The sequence below is a fragment of the Saimiri boliviensis genome, chromosome 6 (genome assembly GCF_048565385.1).
Source record: "Saimiri boliviensis isolate mSaiBol1 chromosome 6, mSaiBol1.pri, whole genome shotgun sequence".
Taxonomy (NCBI): domain Eukaryota; kingdom Metazoa; phylum Chordata; class Mammalia; order Primates; family Cebidae; genus Saimiri; species Saimiri boliviensis.
This window is the reverse complement of record NC_133454.1, coordinates 114,586,425-114,604,545: the sequence shown is the minus strand read 5'-3', so window position 1 is coordinate 114,604,545 and position 18,121 is coordinate 114,586,425. Positions and strand designations below refer to the sequence as shown.

General features: G+C 49.8%; 1 protein-coding gene across 2 annotated transcripts in view; it reads left to right on the top strand.

Moving 5' to 3' along the window:
• The first annotated feature begins 223 nt into the window (after positions 1 to 223).
• Positions 224 to 18,121, top strand: part of LRP4 (LDL receptor related protein 4) — a 65,896-nt gene continuing 47,998 nt past the window's right edge. For both annotated transcript variants that reach the window (XM_010337411.3, XM_074401392.1), the window contains exon 1: positions 224 to 464. In XM_010337411.3, coding sequence (XP_010335713.3) covers positions 413 to 464 — 52 coding nt within the window. In that variant the 5' untranslated portion in view covers positions 224 to 412. The remainder of the gene's footprint in view (positions 465 to 18,121) is intronic.

Genomic DNA, 18,121 nt, shown 5'->3' with positions numbered 1-18,121 from the left:
ACAGGGAGGGGGGCTCTCTCTCGGGCTAGGAATGTGGGGGCGGCCTGAGGAGGAGCGGGGCCCCGCGCAGGAGGCGCCAGCGGGTGGGGTCGGGGGACCCTGGAGCCGGGGCCGAGGGCGGGAAGGGGCCGGGCCGGCGCTGGGGGCGGGCCCAGGCGCGGTGGCGGTGGCGGGGGCTGCGGCGCTGGGGGCGGGGCGGCCGGGCCCGGGACACCCCTTCTCGGTCCCCTGGCGGGACAGCGTCGACTCTGGCAGCACTGGAGGCGGCGGCGGCTGGAGGGCGACTAGCGGGGCGCGCGGGCCGCCGTGCACCCGGGACGCTTCCCCTCCCCGGGGGACGCTCTGAGGGCTCCTCCGTAGCGCCGTCCCGCGGGAGCCGGCAGGACCCCGGGCGGGCGGCGCGGGCGGCACCATGAGGCGGCCGTGGGGCGCGCTGCTGCTTGGCGCCCTGCTCTGCGCACACGGTAAGCAGCGCCCGCCGGGAAAGTTTGTCCCTGGATTCGGCCGCTGCAGGACTCGCCTCCCGGGACCCGGACGGCGCAGGCCGGGGCCTGAGACCCCTCGCCCTCGCTGCTGGCAGTGGCCCTGGGGCTGCGTACCCGGGAGGGGACCCGGAGCAGCCCCGGCTCCCGCAGTCTGAGCGGGGGCATCCGCGAAGGCGCTCCCCCGGGCTCGAGTCTGGGCCGGGGCGCGGGTAGGATCTGGGGCGTTCGTTAGCTCGCCCTCCCTCGCTGCTCTTTGAAGAGCTGGGGGCTGCTTCCCTTTCAGGTTAGGAGGGGGGCTCTGTGTCCTTGGTGCGAATGGATGCGTACGAAGAAAGGTAGGCGGGCGAGGAGGGTCGCTAAGCCCATAAATTGTAAATAGCCCTCCTTCCAAGGGCTGGGGGCTCGGGCGGTTTGCGGAGAGAGGCCCCTGTGGAATCTGAGTACTTGGGTACCGGGGATTCCTCTACTCTGAGAACGATCCCCGGACTCCAGCTCTTGCTCCCACCAAGGGGCTCTGGGGCACTGTTTGCGAGCAGCATCTCCCCTCGGCGTAGTTTCGGGGTCCCTCTCTTGGCTGCGGCCAGTCACCTCCAGGGGAGGTGGTTGGAAAGGGAGCCGAGGAGGAACGTAGGGAAGACACTGCTGGAAGGCTCCCGCAGATCTGCCCGGCCAGGGTAAGGGGGCAGGGGGCAGGTATCCCTGAACCCCAGAAGGCAGCCTCTCTGCCCACGCGGCGGGGCCCCGGCCCTTGGGGGAGCTGGACGGCTGCAGCAGGACCGCTTGGTGCCCGTACCCCCTGTGGTGTGTGACTAGGGCTCCGGTGGAATCTGCTTCTCCGCAGCCTCCTAATGACCCTAGGTGCACCCCGTGATTGAGCAGCTGCCTGTAGTTTGCGTCCAGAGATCAAAGGACTTTGATCCTTGTACCCCAGCCCTATTCGCTCATCGCTATTCACCGTGGCGGGAGTTCCGAGTCTTCCTCATTTCCCTCTCAGCCCGGATGAAGGGGACTGGGGTTCAGAATGCAGGGGTCTGCAGACCCTGCCCGGCCTTGCACCGGTTCTTTCTTTCACGTAGGACAGTTCGTGTGGAAAAAAGTCAGTGCAGATTTCGGAACTTGCCTGGCAGGGCGTGGAGATGTCTGGGCACTCGTTTTAAAGATTGGTTTAGCTCCCAAATCCGACAGCGTTTTCGTGTCTGTTATCTAAACTACCTGTGGGTTCTCAGCGGCCCTTTCCGCGTCCTCTCGAGCGCGAACTGAGCTCTTTCTCTCCGAGGAGCGGTAGCCTGGCCGGCCCACGTTCCGCTCCGCTCTGCGCTCTCCCCTCCCCGGCTCTCTCCTGGAAGGTTATTTGTAGCCTCTTTGGCGTGTTGGGACAGCGGCCCTACTGGGGTAGGAATGTAGCTGTTCTTCCCACCACATGGGCCCCTTAAAGGGACAGCTTTGCTTTTTGGGGGGTTTCCCCCTTCGGGCTGCAAGGGACGGGGATGGAACTTTCCTCTCGGCCCCCTGGAGGAAGTTTCGAAAAAGATCAAGCGAAATGGCAAGGCACTGGGGTGGGGGTAGGCGGGCGGGGGGGAAGGCGTTAAAACGGATACCAACAAAGCCAGAGAGGAGATTGTCGCCTTCTGCCCTAGGGAAGGGGGAGCTGGAAGGTTCCGGGCTGAGACTGGCCAAGAAGATTTTACTGCTCCAGAGCTGTCAGCACTGCAGATATTACATGTGCATAGAGGATGGGGGTGAGAATGGGGGAAGAGAATTAGGAATATCTAATGTTTCACAGAAAAAGAATGGGAGGGTTCGGGGTAACTCTTTTAGGTTTTTCTTTTCTTGGAGAGGGTGTGTCACTCTGTTGCCCAGGCTGGAATGCAGTGGAGCAGTCATAGCTCACTACAGCCTCAACCTCCCAAGCTCAAGTGATCTTGTGATCTCAGCCTCCCCAGTAGCTGGGACTACAGGCATGCACCACCACACCCTGCAAATTTTTAAATTTCTTTTCTAGAGATGGGGTTTCACCATGGTGCCAAAGCTAATCTCCTAACTCCTGGGCTTAAGCGATCCGCCTGCCTTGGCCTCCCAAAGTGCTGATATTGCAGGTGTGAGCCACTGTGTCTGGCTCAGGTTTCTTTTTAAGGAAAAAAGTTTAATAGAAACTTCTAAGCATGGGAAGCTTTCCATGCTCATGTTTGTAAGATTAGGCAGTGGTGTGAAGGTATAGACATCACCTGGCCTGATACTGAGCCATCCTCAGAGGTCTAGAGGGGTCAGATTCACAGTTCACCAAGGAGACTGAGCAGTTTCAGAGCCTGGAACCAGCACAACCAAAAATACAACCATGAGGATCCCTGACATTCAATTCCAGGGTCTCAGGCAGACAGCAGTTGTGATAAGCATAGTAATAGATCCATTAGGCCTACCTGACCTCAGCAAGGCATGAATTAAAGACACTAAAGTTTAAGGTGACTTTGGGAGGTGAGATGAGCAGATCACTTGAGGCCAGGAGTTTGAGACCAGCCTGGCCAACATGGCAAAACCCCATCTCTACTAAAAACACAAAAATTAGCTGGACGTGGTGATGCATTCTGTAGTCCCCGTTACTCGAGAGGCTGAGGCAGAAGAATCACTTGAATCCAAGAGGCAGAGGTTGCAATGAGCCAAGATCGATCCACTGTACTCCAGCCTGGGCAAAAGAGTGAGACTCTATCTGAATAAATAAATAAAGTTTAAGGTGCTTATTTGGATGCTGCTAGTCCTTGGGGCTTTTCTTAGAGCCTATTGGTTTGGGCTCAGCCCACATAACACTCCAACCTTAAAAGATTTTGGAAGGAAACTTGATGGCTGGTTAAAGCCCTGAGTATTTTCATCCTGAAGGTTAAAGTAAGGCGTGGATGACAACCATTGGAAGAGTGGAAGCTGTGTTTGTTCTGGAGGTCTCATCCAGGTAAGGGAAATGTTAAACTTCTGCCTAGGTGCGCTTAGGTAGATAGACAGTTGTATCTGATAATAAGTGCAGAACAGCGGAACTGAGACTGGTCTCCTTTCCATCTCGCTGTTGTCATGGTTGTCATGACCATGGTTGTCATGGTGCTTGAGTGACCTTGTCCCTGATCTGTTGGACTTGTGAAACATACTTGGCTTGTCACTGATTTTGGATTTCCTCTTCTGTACTCTGTTGAATATCAGATAACATCTTTTGGACTGGCACATGGTATTGAGAATGACAGGTGCAAGGGAACCAAGTCTGGCCGTGTCTGATACAGAGCACGTTGGGTATGTCCATCTTCTGGGCCAGCAAAGAACACAGGAGGTCACAGAGGACAGAGTGTTTTATAGCTTCTCCTTCACTCTTTCTGCTGATTAACTGCCAGTCTTAACTGTTAGAAGGAAAATGGGAGAAATTGTTTATGTTGTTGCCCCTTTAAAGAAAAAAAAATCGCCGGGCGCGGTGGCTCAAGCCTGTAATCCCAGCACTTTGGGAGGCTGAGGCGGGTGGATCATGAGGTCAAGAGATCGAGACCATCCTGGTCAACATGGTGAAACCCCATCTCTACTAAAGATACAAAAAATTAGCTGGGCATGGTGGCACGTGCCTGTAATCCTAGCTACTCAGGAGGCTGAGGCAGGAGAATTGCTTGAACCCAGGAGGCGGAGGTTGCGGTGAGCCGAGATCGTGCCATTGCACTCCAGCCTGGGTAACAAGAGCGAAACTCCGTCTCAAAAAAAAAAAAAAAAAAAAGAAAAGAAAACTGAGGCCGGCACGGTGGCTCATACCTACAATCCCAGCACTTTGGGAGGCCAAGGCGGGCAGATCACCTGAGGTTGGGAGTTCAAGACCAGCAGCTTGACCAACATGGAGAAACCCCATCTCTACTAAAAGTACAAAATTAGCCGGGTATGGTGATGCATTCCTATAATCCCAGCTACTCGGGAGGCTGAGGCAGGAAAATCGCTTGAACCCAGGAGGCGGAGGTTGCCATGAGCCGAGATTGCACCATTGCACTCCAGCCTGAGCAACAAGAGCAAAACTCCAATTCAAAATAAATAAATAAATAAATAAATAAATAAATAAAAATCAGTATTAGGGGATTCCTAAATAGGAACAGAATTTCAGGGACTACTTTAAGAAGTAGTCTTAAGCCGGGCACGGTGGCTCACACCTGTAATCCAAGCACTTTGGAGGCAAAGGCGGGCAGATCACCTGAGGTCGGGAGTTCAAGACCAGCCTGATCAACATGGTGAAACCCTGTCTTAAAAAAAAAAAAAAGGAGTCTTGTCCTTTTTATGATTGGACAAAATTACAAGACAGTCTGTGCCTTTGGTCGACTAGACTGTTAGCCTGTTCCAGCCACAGTCTCTCTACATTCCTTGATGCAGCTTAGCCATGAGTTTTGTCACAGTTGCCTGGGCATGGGGCATCTGGGCCCCAGACTGTGTCTGGACTGCCATCTCATCTTCAGCAGCGGAAGCCCTCCTCCCCTCCTCAGCCTGTGAGGATTCAGCGTCCCAGGGAAGACTCAGTGCTGATTGGTTAGCTGGCAGGGCCTGATTCTGGCCTTATAAATAGTTCCGATGACTGCATGGGCTTGCCACACTCACTTCAGCTTACAGCTGGCAGGGATAGTTTCTTCCTCGTGCAATCAGGAGCATTCCTCAAACTAGGCTCCACACTCATTCATTTGTTCATTCATTCAGCGAACACATATATGTCAAGCACTAACATAATCACTGTATACATAGCTCGGTAATTAAGAAGCACTCACAGACCTGGGTTTGAATCTTGGCTCTGGCAATTCTTGGTGACCCTATGCAAAATCTCCCTGAACTTCACGGTTGTTACTGCAAAGGTGGGTAGGGTAGGGGGAGGGAAGTAGTAATAAATTATCACATAGGAATATCATAAAAATTACAGGAGATAGAATGTTCAAACTATACAGCACAGAGCTTGGCAACTACTGTGTTACTATAGAGCTGGATAAATGTTAGCCGTAAGCAAAGTCGTATAAGTACATCAGAGATGATTGTTGCCTTTAGAATAGGAGCGCCAGGTAAATAATTGTGCTACTGTGTTCCATGCTAAAATTGAGACTTGGTCCTTCATTCATTTCAGCTGATCTTTTGTTTGTCTCTTAAAGTTCTGCTTTTTCTTTCTCCCCTTGAAAAGGCGATGGAGTTGAAGCATAGTTCTGTCCTGTGCCCACTCCTAGAAAAGAGGTCTCCTAAGCTGTAACACGGTCTAGGGGAACTCACTTTGCTTTGTTCCCTTGAGAAAGGTCTGGAGAAATGGAGCTTTTCCTCTGAGAGCTTCCCTATTTTTTTTTTTTTTTTTTTTTTTTTAGACGGAGATTCGCTCTTGTTACCCAGGCTGGAGTGCAATGGCGCGATCTCGGCTCACCGCAACCTCCGCCTCCTGGGTTCAGGCAATTCTCCTGCCTCAGCCTCCCGAGTAGCTGGGATTACAGGCAGGCGCCACCCCGCCCAGCTAATTTTTACATTTTTAGTAGAGATGGGGTTTCACCATGTTGACCAGGATGGTCTCGATCTCTTGACCTCGTGATACGCCCGCCTCAGCCTCCCAAAGTGCTGGGATTATAGGCGTCAGCCACCCCGCGCGGCCTTTTTTTTTTTTTTTTTTTTTAAGAGATGGAGTCTTAGGCCGGACACGGTGGCTCAAGCCTGTAATCCCAGCACTTTGGGAGGCCGAGGCCGGTAGATCACGAGGTCGAGAGATCGAGACCATCCTGGTCAACATGGTGAAACCCCGTCTCTACTGAAAATACAAAAAATTAGCTGGGCATAGTGGCGCGTGCCTGTAATCCAAGCTACTCAGGAGGCTGAGGCAGGAGAATTGCCTGAACCCAGGAGGCGGAGGTTGCCGTGAGCCGAGATCGCGCCATTGCACTCCAGCCTGGGTAACACGAGCGAAACTCCGTCTCAAAAAAAAAAAAAAAAAAAAAAAAAAAATAGATGGGAGTCTTGCTCTGTTGCCGTGGCTGGAGTGCGGTGGCACAATCTTGGCTCACTTCAACCTGCACCTCCTGGGTTCAAGCGATTCTCCTGCCTCAGCCTCCTGCGTAGCTGGTATTACAGGCATGTGCCACCACCACCACCACCCCTGGCTAATTTTTGTATTTTTAGTAGAGGCAGGGTTTCACCATGTTGGTCAGGCTGGTCTCCCAACTCCTGATCTCGTGATCCGCCTGTCTCAGCCTCCCAAAGTGTTAGGATTACAGGCATGAGCCACGGCGCCTGGCCGAGAGCTTCCCTTCTTGAGTGGTCAGGGATGCAGCCTAGCAATCTCTCACCCTAAGATTCCTGTGACTTGGGGTGAGAGGGACTGGCCGAGGACTCTTGCAGGAACAGTTTAGAATTCCAAGCTCTCCCTCCCATCGGCCTGAGAAAGGAGTCAGGCTCCAGAGCTCATAAGGTAGTAATTGCCCCAATCTGGGAGCTGAGCTGTTTGTGGAGCCTTCCCAGCGACCATCTTCAATCAGGAAGCCTGTCAGTGTGCAGACCTAATTGATGCGGGTCTCCAGTCCCCGAACGGCCCCCAAGCCCCAGCTCCTCCACCTCAAAGTTTGACCCTTGTTGTCTCTTTTGTTTCTTCTTTTTAAGTTGGTGCCAGTGATGTGATGTTTTTGGGAGCCTCGGAAAGTTGACGGTACCCAAGAGCAGCCGTTAAAAGAGCCAATTCTCTAGCTTCCTGGCGGTTGCTTGACTCCATTTTCTGTTGTGCGTTTTTGATTTAGCAAGAAGCAAACATCCTAGGTGCCCTTGGGCGCCTCTTCCGCCCAACCAAGCAGACCCACTTCATTCTTTCACTGTTCGCAGGCATCCCCATCCTTGCTCTCAGATGAGCGGACTGACTGTAAGCTCTCCCTGACGCCTCGTTTCCCCAAGCGGAGTGGGACTCCCCTATCATTCAGGTTCGAATGAGGAGTTGGGGGCGCTGCCTGGGACCCAATGCAGGGAAGCCTGGCTGGGACTTGCTGCAAGCCCTGACTTGGCCTATGGGAGCTCACCCTCACCTCTGTGCGGAGCTGAGGATCAGAGCTGCAAGCAGAGCTGGAAACAAAAGACTGGGAGCAAACCTCCCATCTGGCTGAGAGGCAGTGACACAGAGGTGCTGCTGCATAATTTATCACCGGAGGTTTTCTGGACCTAGGAAGCTCCCGGCTCCAGGCAGCGCCTTTTTGGGAGAGAGGACCCTCCCTCTGTCTGGGTATAGGACAAACCAGGTACAGAAAAGGGTATCAGGAGATGACACCTGATTAGCACGTGAAATAAAGAAGCTGCAAGGTTGTAAGTGCCTCCAGGGATCTCTCCCAGCTCGGCAGCACCACTTCCTGTCATGCCTGGGGGGGAAGCGGGGAAGGGGAGTGCTCTTAGCGTTCCCTTCCTGTGTTCCCATGGCCCCAGCCTTGGAGCTGGTCTGCCACCACGTGCAGGCATGGATGAGGACAGGAGACTCTGTTGAGTTGATTGTAGCCTCCTTCTAAACAAGTGGAGAGGCTAGGTTATGACATCCACAAGCCTATCATATGAGAAAGGCGAGCTCCAGGCAGGAAAGGGGAGCTCCAGGCTTTCCACTCTCCCACCGCAGGCAGTTTAAACAAGGAGTTTCAACTACAGGCTCCAAGAGCCAGTAGAAACCGACAACTCTACAACGTATCTCCCTCAAATGAGAATTTCTGCCCTTCTAGGAATGAGCTCCTCCAATGACAATTTTTGCAAACTGTGGGACATGTGGATTTACAAACTGGGATATGTGGTCTAAAAAAATCCAGATATATTTCTGGAGCAGTTAACATTTTTGAGATGGCACTGTGATAAGCATTTAGTGTATGATATCACATTTACCCCTCACAATATCCTTATGATGTAGGTACCATTAGATTCCTGTCTTATATTAGCTAGGTGTGGTGGCTCATGCCTGTAATCCCAGCACTTTGGGAGGTTGGGTGGGCAGATCAGTTGAGGTGAGGAGTTCGAGACCAGCCTGGCCAACATGGTGAAACCCCGTCTCTACTAAAAATACAAAAATTAGCTGGCACAGTGGCACATGCCTATAGTCTCAGGTACTCACGAGACTGAGGCTGAGGCAGAAGAATTGCTTAAACCTGGGAGGCAGAGGTTGCAGTAAGCCAAGATTGTGCCACTGCACTCCAGCCTGAGCAACAGAGTGAGACTCCGTCTAAAAAAAAAAAAAAAAAAAAAAAGATTCCCATCTTATAAAATGGGAAACAGGCTCAGAGCAATTTGCTATCACACAAGTAGTGAGTAACGAGCCACTTTTTGAACCCAGTCTAAGCTGTTAAGCCCCCATCCCATGCTACCTCTTGAAATAGAAATAGTTTCAATCCAGGCTATCCCAGAAGATCTAGGTTGGGAAGATCTGTATTTCACCTTGGATTGACCTCTCCTCTCTGTTTTCAGACATCTCCTTCTCGGGGAATCTCAATGCATAAGGAATTCTCAGGTGCTTTTTGAGGGAGAGACACTTTATTTTTATTTACTTCTTTTAAAAAAAATTTATTTTTAGAGACAGGGTCTCACTCTATTGCCAAGGCTGGAGTACAGTGGCATGGTCATAGCTTACTGTAGCCTTGAAGTCATGGGCTCAGGAGAAGAGAGATACTTTATTTTTATTTATTTATTTATTTTAATTTTTTTTTTTTTTTGAGACGGAGTTTGGCTCTTGTTAACCAGGCTGGAGTGCAGTGGCACGATCTCGGCTCACTGCAACCTCTGCCTCCTGGGTTCAAGCAATTCTCCTGCCTCAGCCTCCTGAGTAGCTGGGATTACAGACATGCACCACCATGCCCAGCTAATTTTTTTTGTATTTTTAGTAAAGACGGGGTTTCACCATGTTGACCAGGATGGTCTCGATCTCTTGACCTGGTGATCCACCCGCCTCAGCCTCCCAAAGTGCTGGGATTACAGGCTTGAACCACCACGCCTGGCCCGAGAAGAGATATACTTTAAAAAGCTTCCAGAAAATGTGCTGTGTTGCTCCCTGAAACCACGTGTTACTGTGTGGACCTTCTTATTTGAGATGTAGGGGGAGAGGAAAGCAATATTTTGAGCAGCCCTTCACAGAGCATAGCCATGTTTGAGCACTGTTGGATCTGTGAAATCTGTTGATAGCTTCCAGGTAGAGCAAGTATAATTTTGAGAATCTATACAAAGACAGCCTGGCATCAGCTACATTCCTTCGTTGAGAGAGAAGACATATCCAGATGAAGATAATGGGATTAGTACGAATAACAAGAACAATAATAACAGCTGCCTCGTATAAACTCATGTGTATTATCTCATTTAGACCTCCCAGCCACCCTATGAAATAGGTACTGTTATTACTCCTGATTTACAAAAGTGGAACTAATCCATTTCTTAACTCCTCTGTACTTTAGGTTCTGGATTCTCTTGTCTTTGCCTCCTCAGAACTAGTTGGTAATAAGCCAAACTCGGTGGTTCAAGCCTGTAATCCCAGCACTTTGGGATGCTTGAGGTGGGTAGATCATGAGGTCAGGAGTTCAAGACCCTAAGATACTGAAACCCCATCTCTACTAAAAATACAAATATTAGCTGGGTGTGGTGGCGTGCACCTATAATCTCAGCTACTCAGGAGGCTGAGGCAGAGAATTGCTTGAACCCAGGAGGCAGTGGTTGCAGTGAGCTGAGATAGTGCCACTGTACTCCAGCCTGCGTGACAGAGAAAGACTCTGTCTGGAAAAAAAAAAAAAAAAAGGCAAGGATAACTGATACCATGTGTCTCAAGCTCTTCCAGAGAAAGGCAATAAAGCAAGAATGCAGTTATTCATGCTACCAACTTAACCCATGGGGGTGGCACTACTGCCTGGTTGTCAGACATCTCAAATCCTAAAATAGCAGGTATTAATCATGGAGTGTTGGGTGTGACAGTTCTGGGGTGAGTCAAATCTTTAATAGTAATAGCAAGAGCTATTATTTATTGACCCCTTAATATGTGCCAGGCAATAATGCAAAGTCCTTTTTATGAATTAATTAATTTATTTCTCATAACATCCTTATAACATAGGGGCTTTTATTATCCCAATTTTCCTGTTGAAAAAATAAGGTATAAAGAGATTAAATAACTGCCCAGGGTCAGATAGCTAGGAACTAGCAGGGCCGGGATTTGTATCCTGGGGAGTTTTGTTCCCATGTGCTTAGCATTTTGTTCTTCCGCCTCATAACTTTGGAGGCTAACCATTAACGACTTCTTTTTTTTTGAGACGGAGTTTCGCTCTTGTTACCCAGGCTGGAGTGCAATGGTGCGATCTCGGCTCACCGCAACCTCCGCCTCCTGGGTTCAGGCAATTCTCCTGCCTCAGCTTCCTGAGTAGCTGGGATTACAGGCACGCGCCACCATGCCCAGCTAATTTTTTGTATTTTCAGTAGAGACTGGGTTTCACCATGTTGACCAGGATGGTCTCGATCTCTTGACCTCGTGATCTACCCACCTCGGCCTCCCAAAGTGCTGGGATTACAGGCTTGAGCCACCGCGCCCTGCCCAGGAATTCTTTTCTGTATATAACAGTAGCAAGAGAGAGCTGAACTTTCTTATATCTGTAATCATGTGTCTGATAGTATCCCTTTCGAGAGGACCCACTGAGGAGAAGACTTCACCTGGTAGATTTTCTTTCTTACTTCTTTTTTTTTTGAGATGGAGTTTCGTTCTTGTTGCCCAGGCTGGAGTGCAATGGCATGATCTCTGCACACCGCAACCTCTGCCTCCCAGGTTCAAGTGATTCTCCTGCCTCAGCCTCCCAAGTAGCTGGGATTATAGGCATGCGCCACCACACCCGGCTAATTTTGCATTTTTAGTAGAGACAGGTTCTCCACATTGGTCAGGCTGGTCTCGAACTCCCAACCTCAGGTGATTTGCCCACCTCGGCCTCCCAAAGTGCTGGGATTACAAGCGTGAGAGCCACCAGGCCCTGCCTTCACCTGGTAGATTTCCAGACCAACCAAGTTAAGCTGGCCTCTAGGGATAAGGGGAATAAAAGGGACCATGGGACAGAAGTAAGTAGAGTCGTGGCATGTCAGTTTCACAGCCAGATAATACAGCTGGTGAAAGGAACTCTTGTAGGAGAAAGGAGTAAACACAACCTGGGTGGGACTGGGAGGCGTCCTTGCAAAGGAGAAGATTGCTGTTCTCTTTAGTACTGGTTAGGTCAGAAATAACTACTTTTATTTCCTATATTCTGAGTCTCTTTCCCTTTGACTCCAGCTTTCACAAGCTTCTAGAGGAGTGTTTCATTCATTCTTTCATTCATTCAACAAACTAGTATTATTGCTGCCAGTGTATAAAAGGAGAGAGGCATATGCTTATATGCTATAGCATTTTTTTTTTTTTTCTTTTTGAGACGGAGTTTTGCTCTTGTTACCCAGGCTGGAGTGCAATGGCATGATCTCAGCTCACCGCAACCTCCGCCTCCTGGGTTCAGGCAATTCTCCTGCCTCAGCCTCCTGAGTAGCTGGGATTACAGGCACGCACCACCATGCCCAGCTAATTTTTTGTATTTTTAGTAGAGACGGGGTTTCACCATGTTGACCAGGATGGTCTCGATCTCTTGACCTCGTGATCCACCCGCCTTGGCCTCCCAAAGTGCTGGGATTACAGGCTTGAGCCACCGCGCCCGGCGCTATAGCATATTATAAATGAATGGTGATTCCTCTTTTTCTCATTGTAATCCTAATCCCTTTCACAGTGGGGTAGCGGTCAAACTCCAGAATACTCACAGGGCACTCCTTAAGCCTTCTCATCTCCGATTCAACTTGAAAAAGCTGCTGTGTAGCTGTGTGTAGTCACTGAATACCTGTGTGCCTCCATGTGACAGGTGTGGTCCACCTTCAGCTGTGCATTCTATGCAATGGTGGAGAGCAGTGCCTCTAGACACTTGAGTGTGTGCATCTGTGTCACCCGGAAAGCTTACTGAAAGTCTAGACTCTGAGATCACATTAAGAGAAGAATATTCCCAGCACTTTGGGAGACCGAGGCGGGTGGATCACGAGGGCAAGAGATCGAGACCATCCTGGTCAACATGGTGAAACCCAGTCTCTACTGAAAATATAAAAAGTTAGCTGGGCATGGTGGCGCGTGCCTGTAATCCCAGCTACTCAGGAGGCTGAGGCAGGAGAATTGCCTGAACCCAGGAGGTGGAGGTTGCGGTGAGCCGAGATCACGCCATTGCACTCCAGCTTGGGTCACAAGAGTGAAACTCCGTCTCAGAAAAAAAAAAAAAAGAAGAAGAAGAAGAAGAAGAATACTGTTTAAGTGTCAGAACGGGGCTGGCATCCTGGCTCTCCTACTTACCTCCTGATCTTGGCCAAAACAGGTGCCCTTACCTGTTAAATGGGCACTGCAGTCACTGCTCAGGGTTATTGTAATGATTCAATGAGAATGCAAATGTGTATACAAAAGTAGCTTGCAAACTAAAGAGAAAGTGCAAAGTATAATTATTTGTTATCAGAAGCCCTGTTCCTTCCTGGACCAACAACAGTCGAACACTGATTCAAAAGCGCTGGGACTCCAGACTTTCCTCGCTTCATTACTTTACCTTTGGGCGAGGGAAATGAGCCTTTACTTTAGCAGTAACCAGAAAGAGAGGTCACTGTTTGAGACCCATAAATTCACTGCATATTTGCTGTTGGAAAACACATAAAAGAGAGGGACCCAGAAGTTGTAAATTCTCCCTTTTGACCTTGGGGTTTTGGAGATTCTCACAATAGTAATTCTATTTATTGGGAAGCAGTGTAATCACCTGGCTGGGTGCGAATGCCGGCCTCAACCCTTAGTACTTGTGCAGTCTGTCTACAGACTTAACCTTTCTGTGGCTCATTGTCCCCAGCTATAAAGTGGTGATAATATTAGGTTGGCACAAAAGTAATTGCGATTCTTGTCATTAAAAGTAATGGCAAAAACCACAATTACTTTTGTGCCAACCTAATAACAACAGTACCACCTCCAAGGGTTGCTGAGAGCCTTGAGTGATGTAGCATATGAAAAGCATTTAGAAAAGTACTCAGAGGGCACCTGGTAACAGAGCTAGCTTTCGCTGTGTGCTAGCCGTGTGCTAAGCAGTTTATGTGGATGAGTCTTTAAAACCCCTCTGAGGTAGAACTGCTAATATTCTCATTTTATGGATGAGGAAACTGAGGCCTGGGGGGGATTAACTAACTTGCTCAAAGTTGTAGAATTCGTGGAGAATGAAGATTTGAACCTTAGTCTCTGACTCTAGAGTCTGTGCTCTCTACTGCTAAGTTAGTAGTAGACAGCAGAATAGACAGCATACATTCTGTCTACCAGATGGATGTTTCCCCTTCTTTCCTTTATATCAGGGGTGTCCAATCTTGTGGCTTCCCCGGGCTACACTGGAAGAAGGATTGTCTTGAACCACACATAAAATACACTAACATTAACAACAGCTGATGAGCTAAAGAAAAAAAATCTCATGTTTCAAGAAAGTTTAGGAACTTGTATTGGGCCACATTTAAAGCGGTCCTGGGCCATGCAACCCACAGGTTGGACAAGCTGCTTTACATGAAAGCAGTGAGGAATTGGTAAGGTGGTGGGAGTGGGGGGGATGAGATGCAAAAGGTAAGATTTTTGTTAACCTCTGCAGAAAGGCCCTATGAGCACATTAACATATATCCCAAAAGCTGGATGGCTTCATGATCAAAGATCCCTTGTGCAGAGATCTTTCCCATGGTGAATTGCATTAGGTGGTGGGGCTAGAGCCCAGGCCCCTGGAGGCTAAGGGAGCTTGCAGTGTGGCTGGCAGCTTTCAAGGCCAGAAGCACAGCTGAGTGTTCTAATTCAGCACTTCTTAAAACGAAGGCTGCATTTTGCCACCCACAGTCATTTGTTTCCTTTCTTCACTCACCATTCTTTTCCTTAAAAAGGGTTAAAAGCTGCCTTTATGATCACAGCCAGGACTTGAGTGAAAAGGCAGAATTCCACCTCTGAGGACCCCAAAGGGACAGCAGTTGTCCAGAAGAGCTGGCTTTTTGGAGTATAATGTGTCTGTTTACTGTATGAATGCCCAAGTCAAGCGTTTGCCTGACCGGTGGCTGCCCGCCCTTCACTGCAGCGGACGCTGAGAGGTTGATTTGACAGGCAGGAAGTCAAGGCCCTTCAACTGCCTGCAACTAACTTGATGCCCACCGATGGAATGCTTTGTTCCTAAAGGCTGTGCAGGGAAATCAGGACTTCTGTTATCACTCAGCCAAAGGCGGGGGTGGGGCCCTAAAAAAACAAACCAGTTGAAGGTTCTTCCCTATCAGTATGGCTTTTCATCTGCATGCAGCCTCAGGGCTGTGCTGTGTTTGCTCTCTCTATTCTGGTACTCCGATTCTTTTTTTTTTTTTTTTTTTTTGAGACGGAGTTTTGCTCTTGTTACCCAGGCTGGAGTGCAATGGCGCAATCTCGGCTCACCGCAACCTCCACTTCCTGGGTTCAGGCAATTCTCCTGCCTCAGCCTCCTGAGTAGCTGGGACTACAGGCACGTGCCACCATGCCCAGCTAATTTTTTTGTATTTTTTTTTTAGTAGAGACGGGGTTTCACCATGTTGACCAGGATGGTCTCGATCTCTTGACCTCGTGATCCACCCGCCTCGGCCTCCCAAAGTGCTAGGATTACAGGCTTGAGCCACCGCGCCCGGCCCGATTCTTAATATCAAGGGTTTTTGGAAAAATTTAGTCCCCACAGCCCTGTATCCACACACCTCAGCCTCCATTATTGAATACCTTTGGTGTACCAAGGCATGAGGTTGGTTTCTTCCACCTTTATTTTTTTGTGTAATCTTTGCGGCTTTTTTTTTTTTTCTTTGCGTCTCCGCTTTGTCAGCCAGGCTAGAGTGCAGTGGTGTGATCTTGGATCACTCCCACCTCCAGCCTCTGCCTCTGGGGTTCAAGCAATTCTTGTGCTTCAGCCTCCCAAGTAGCTGCGGCTACAAGTGTGCACCACCACATCTGGTCTTGAATTCCTGACCTTGGGTGATCCGCCCACCTCTGCCTCCCAATGTATTTTTAGTAGAGACAAGTTTTCGACATGTTGGCCAGGCTGGTCTCAAACTCCTGAGCTCAAGTGATCTGCCTGCCTCGGCCTCCCAGAGTGCTGGGATTACAGGTGTAAACCACCACTTTTGGCCCCTCGTGGCTTTTTTACAAACAAGAAAACTGAAGGTCAGGGAGCTACGTGACTTGCACAAGGTCACTTGGCTGGTGGATGGAACCCAAGTCTGCCTGCTCCAGGTCCAGTCCTTTGTCCTCCGCCCACTTCCTCCTCCAAGTCCCCCCTTTTTTCTCCCTGTTCTTGTCACACCTTTCATCCTGAACTCCCCTCTGGGACATCCCCACTCTCTAATGTGTGTGGCTAGTAGCATTTGTCGACCTCTATTGATGTTTTGGACCAGCTAATTCTTTGGCCCAAAACAGGGGCCTGTCTGCAACATTATAGAATCTTTGTCTTTTTTTGAAATAGAGTTTTGCTCCTCTTGCCCAGGCTGGAGTGCAATGGCACGATCTCGGCTCACTGCAACCTTGCCTCCCAGGTTCAAGCAATTATCCAGCCTCAGCCTCCCAAGTAGTTGAGATTACAGACACCCACTACCACGCTCGGCTAATTTTTGTATTTTTAGTGGTGATGGAGTTTCACATCGTTGGCCAGGCTGGTCTTGAATTCCTGACCTTGGGTGATCCGCCCACCTCTGCCTCCCAATGTGCTGGGATTACAGGCGTGAGCCACCTTGCCTGGCCACATTATAGAATCATCTCTGGCTTCTACCCACCAGTTGCCAGTAAGCACCACCAAGCAAGACAACCAAAAATATCTCCAAGGCCGGGTGCGGTGGCTCACACCTGTAATCCCAGCACTTTGGAAGGCCTAGGCAGGCGGGATCATGAGGTCAAGAGATTGAGACCATCCAACATGGTGAAACCCCATCTCTACTTAAAAAATACAAAAATTAGCCGGGCGCGGTGGCTCAAGCCTGTAATCCCAGCACTTTGGGAGGCCGAGGTGGGTGGATCACAAGGTTAAGAGATCGAGACCATCCTGGTCAACATGGTGAAACCCTGTCTCTACTAAAAATACAAAAAAATTAGCTGGGCATGGTGGCGCGTGCCTGTAATCCCAGCTACTCAGGAGGTTGAGGCAGGAGAATTGCCTGAACCCAGGAGGCGTAGGTTGCGGTGAGCCGAGATTGCGCCATTGCACTCCAGCCTGGGTAACGAGAGTGAAACTCCGTCTCAAAAAAAAAAAAAAAAAAAAAAATTAGCTGGGCATGGTGGCGTGCACCTATAGTCCCAGCTACTGGGGAGGCTGAGGCAGGAGAATTGCTTGAACCCGCGAGGCGGAGGTTGCAGTGAGCCAAGATCGCACCACTGCACTCTAGCCTGGTGCCTGGTGACAGAGCAAGACTCTTGTCTCAAAAAAACCCAAAATCTCCAAATATTGGTAAATGTCCTCTGGGAGACAAAATATCCCCAGTTGAGATCCACTTCATCCTTTTTCCTCACCGTGATACCCCATGAAGGGGATCTGTGTGCTGGGGATCCCATCACATGGAGGGTAATTAAACATCTTTGCTGTTCAATTCAGTCATACTACCGAGGTTCCTCAGGCTGTGTTGTCCAGGATCTGAGTGAGAAAAGCCCTCCTCCCTTCTCAGAGTTCTCAGAATAGGCCAGAAAGGATGGAGTGGGGGCAGGAGCAGCTGGGTCTTTCAGTGCTTCCTGGGGAAGAATGCTTTACCCTGCGTTTGCAGAGAGATCTGAAGAGACAGGAGCACTGGGCTTGGAGCAAGGCCTTCCTGTGAGGTATGGAAAGACTGCATCTCCCAATGGACCTCACTTGGCTTCCGCAGGAAATCCTGCTTTTTTTTTGAGACAGGGTCTCACTCTGTCACCAAGGCTGTAGTACAGTAGTGAGATCACGGCTCACTGCAGCCTCAACCTCCTGTGCTCAAGTGATCCTTCCACATCAGCTCCCGAATAGCTGAGACTACAGGCATCCACCACCAGGCCTGGCTAATTTTTGTATTTCTTTCTGTAGAAATGAGGTTTCACCATGTTGCCCAGGCTGGTCTCAAACTCCTGTGCTCAAGGGATCCACCCGCCTCACTCTCCCAAAGTGTTGATATTACAGGCATGAGCCACTGCGCCCAGCCCAATCCTGCATCTTTTCTAGGGCAGCTGATTCCCATAGTGTGTGGAGGGGGAGGGCCAGGCCTCAGTTGAGAATCTGGTGAAAACTGTGATTCCCTTACCCCAGAACTGTATGTTATACCTGTAGCATCAGGGATTCACAGATCCCAAAAGCCATCCATCTATCCATCCATCCATCCATCCATTTTCATAAGGAAGAGTGTGAGCTCTTCCTTATGCTCATGCTTACTCTTGGGTTGAAATGGAGAGGGAAAGGTCTAGAGCTGTCTCTCTCTGCTTTTGGAAGGCATGGCAGCACACCTTTTCATCCCAGGCCCTAAGCGCTAGGCTAGGCCAAGGAATTGTAATGGAGACAAAGATGTACATCAAGGAGAGGAGCTGAGAGAGAAAAGCTGGACCAGGTACAGAGTGCAGGAAGAGGGGGTGACAGTTTCGAGCTGACTCC